Here is a 3,497-nt window from a genome sequence, read left to right on the forward strand (position 1 = left end):
AATTAAATTTATAAAAAAATTGGTTAAAAGAAAATAGCACACCAGCAAATTCATTCATTTCTTTAAAATTGGAACAAATTAAATCATCTTATATATTTGAAGTACCCCATTACTACCTAATAACTGGCCACATGCTTCAAGAGATGAGATATGAGAATGTCGAGGCTTGATCATAGGAGAGGACGGTTTCAAAAAAAGGAATAGGAAAATAAATATTACTTGCATCCCACTCAATTACATTAGGGATTCTAATCACTCACATGTTATTTAAAAGGCTTTTGTTTTCACTCCAACACTAACAACCCCCCAAATTCAATTCCTTACTTATCCAATGGCTAGAGGGACTACCAAGCCATTATTTCGCCGCCGTAAATACGAAACCGTCGTGAGAAACTGGCTGGATCTTCCAAACGACCTAACTTTGATGATCTTTTCGAGGCTTACCACATTTGACATCTTGACTAGCGTCCAGCAGGTGTGCCGTCAATGGTGGAGCATCTGCATGGATCCGCTCATGTGGCGCACCATCAACATGTGCGATATTGGGATGTACAATTCATTGGACTATAACTTGTGGCAGATGTGCCGCCATGCAATTGATCGAAGTTGTGGCCAGTTGGAAGACATAAGTATTGAGTATTTTGGTGCCGATTATCTCCTCAAATATATAATTGACTCGTAAGTTTAAAATTTTTATTATATGATTTTACATAGTCTTGCTTTTTTTCATTTTATTTATATTTAATTTTTTTTAGAGTTCGACAAAGATCGAATTCTAAATTTTTTAATAATAAAAATTCTGATACAATATTATAATATTATTTCTCTCCAAAAATTAAGTTGATAAAAAATTAAATAATTATATCTATAATGTTGTTGTTAGGCATGAATGACAGTGCTTAAGATGACCGTTGAAAACCTTTAATTTAATGGCTTATGATGGTTTTTATTTGATTTGTATTTATTTTTGTTGAAATAGGATTTTGTATTTCTTCATCAGAAATTTTTAGGAGCTAGTAGTTTTGGATAATTTTAGCTAGTCTTTTATTGGTACAAATATCAAATTATTTTTAATAAATAAAATATATTAATTTATATGTGCAAATTCTGATAGATAAAATATAAGTTATATTAATTTATATGTGTAAATTTTTATAAATATAAGTATAAATTATATATTTTTATATACAAATTTCTTTAAATATAGATGTAAATTATTATTAACTAAGTATTAACCTAAAATAATATTTAACCTAATAATATAGTCTTTTTTTATGTTTCATATTTACTTTTGTGTTTATTTTATTAGCTCTTTTCTTTAAACAAAATTTATTTAATTATTATTAAATTATGTGAAATATACGATGGAATGGTGATTTGTACAGGCAGTGTCAGTTGCGACGGTTACGACTTGTTCAATGCTTCTATACCATTTTCAACGAAGGATTATGTGAGATCACTCAAAAGCTTCCGTTGTTAGAAGAACTCGAAATTACTCTTTGTAAACATGTAACTAGTGTTGCCTTAGAAGTTATTGGCCGAGGTTGTCCCCTTCTAAAATCATTAAAGTTTAACCACAATAATTGCTGTAGCAGTAAGGAAGATGCATTTGCGATTGCACAAAATATGCCCAATTTGCGCCATCTTCAACTTGTTAACAGTTGTTTGGATAACGATGGTGTAAGCGCCATTCTTGATGGCTGTCGTTTTCTTGAATCTCTGGACTTACGTTGGTGTGACAATGTTAATTTGGAGGGGAGATTAAGAAAAATGTGTGATGAACAGTTAAAAGATTTTATAGAACTAAATACACCCGAGGATTTTTTTGGCTACAAATTTGGTAAACTATGTAATGCAAATTGGTACGAAGACTTAACATTCGACTATAGATTTCATAAGGAATGGTTTGTTCATGATATTTCTGAGAATGAATCATAAGATAACGGTGAGTTATCAGAAGAAGAAGAAGAAGAAGAAGAAGAAGAAATAGCAATAGATTGGGATGAAATATATAATATATGGGAACGCGCAAAGGATTTTAAAAATATCTTAAAGATAAAGAGGAAGAGAAGAAGAAGAATAAGAAGAATGATAAATCGAAACCAAAAAAAAAGAAACACGGAAGAAAGAAAGCGGCATTAGTAACCACAAAAACATATGTTTTATGTTTTGACAAAGAAGATGCAGAATAGTTTCATGAGTAATGGTTCTTGGATCAAGTCTGCAGGCTAAGGGTTTTTTTTTTCTTCTTCTTAAGTTACAACATAAAGTTCTTTATAAGAAGAATATTTGTATCATTTTTTTACGTACTTTTAAATTATGGTAAATCATGTCTAAATTATTTATTTCAAATTATTGTGAATGAGAAATTTTACGTGATCAAAAATTTTTTATTTATGCCTAAATGTAAACTAACATTAATCAATTCTTTTTTCTATACTAAAATTGTCAGTCTTTAACAATTTGTATTTTTAATTATTTAAAAAACTAGTGTATGTTCCCGTACCTTGTACGGGATAATACATAAAATTATATTAAAAATTTTATTAAAAAATTAAATAATATATATAATAAATATTATTATAAATATTTTATAAAGTTATAATTAAAATCAAACTCTTAAAATTTTTAATATTAAAATATTAAAAATAATTAGTATTTATCTTAATCAATTTGAGTTTATTAAGTGATCATCTCACTCGTCCGCTTAAACAACTATTAAGAGTTAGAATCTCGCCTTGTGTATATAGCAATCCATTGGCTAGCGATAAACCCTTAATAAAAGGAGTATCAATACGTGGTTAGACTTGGCAGGAGTTTTCGAATACGCAGGTACCCGACCCGTCTGTACTCGGATGAAAAGGGTAATAACTTGACTCGAGTCGGGACAGATTTTGCTTAAGACAGGTATCGTCGGGTTTAGGGTGTACCCGCCCCGAATATATACATATAAACACTTTTTAGTAATTAGGATTTGCCTCACATCACATGATTCATAACTTCAGTCTATACTCTATAGCCATGCAAGATAAACTCAATCATAATCACCTAAAATCTTCTTCTTCTCGACTTCTTCACAAAAAAACCGCATAGCTCCTGTCATGTTGTTGCTGAGTCCATCGCCGCTTACCTATTCACAACTCCCATCTCCCTTCAAAGCCAGAGACGAACCCACGTTTAATATAGAGGGGGCATTAGGCCCCACAAATTTTTTTGAAAAAAATTAATACTTATATACATATATACTACTTATTATTTTATATTTGTCTCAAAATAAAATATAAATAGTTCTTTTGTATTTTATGTTAAAAAATATTTTGTTAAACTTAACACATAATAATAATTATATTGTTAAATTTGATTTAGTATGAAAAATAAACAAATACACTCAAAAATTAGTGATAATTAATTATATTATATTAGTTAATTAATTAATAATTAAATTAAAACTTAGTTTTCTAATTAAATACAACTTAAATTATTAGTGATTTTTTAAA

The 3,497-nt window shown here is 28.9% G+C and overlaps 1 protein-coding gene across 1 annotated transcript; it reads left to right on the forward strand.

Annotated features, from left to right (window-relative positions):
* Nucleotides 1-331: 331 nt before the first annotated feature.
* On the forward strand, nucleotides 332-1,938 carry LOC112779037 (putative F-box/LRR-repeat protein 23). Its single transcript, XM_025823300.1, has 3 exons — nucleotides 332-475; nucleotides 581-678; nucleotides 1,386-1,938. Exons 1-3 carry the CDS (start codon nucleotides 332-334, stop codon nucleotides 1,936-1,938), a joined length of 795 nt encoding a protein of 264 aa, XP_025679085.1.
* Nucleotides 1,939-3,497: the final 1,559 nt, after the last annotated feature.

The sequence above is a fragment of the Arachis hypogaea genome, chromosome 19 (assembly GCF_003086295.3).
Source record: "Arachis hypogaea cultivar Tifrunner chromosome 19, arahy.Tifrunner.gnm2.J5K5, whole genome shotgun sequence".
Classification (NCBI taxonomy): Eukaryota; Viridiplantae; Streptophyta; class Magnoliopsida; order Fabales; family Fabaceae; genus Arachis; species Arachis hypogaea.

Coding starts and splice junctions, on each gene's coding strand:
- LOC112779037 (XM_025823300.1), top strand. CDS start 332: ATGGCTAGAGGGACTACCAAGCCATTATTTCGCCGCCGTAAATACGAA. Junction 476..580: donor TCTTGACTAGCGTCCAGCAG/GTGTGCCGTCAA, acceptor AACTTGTGGCAG/ATGTGCCGCCATGCAATTGA. Junction 679..1,385: donor CTCAAATATATAATTGACTC/GTAAGTTTAAAA, acceptor TGATTTGTACAG/GCAGTGTCAGTTGCGACGGT.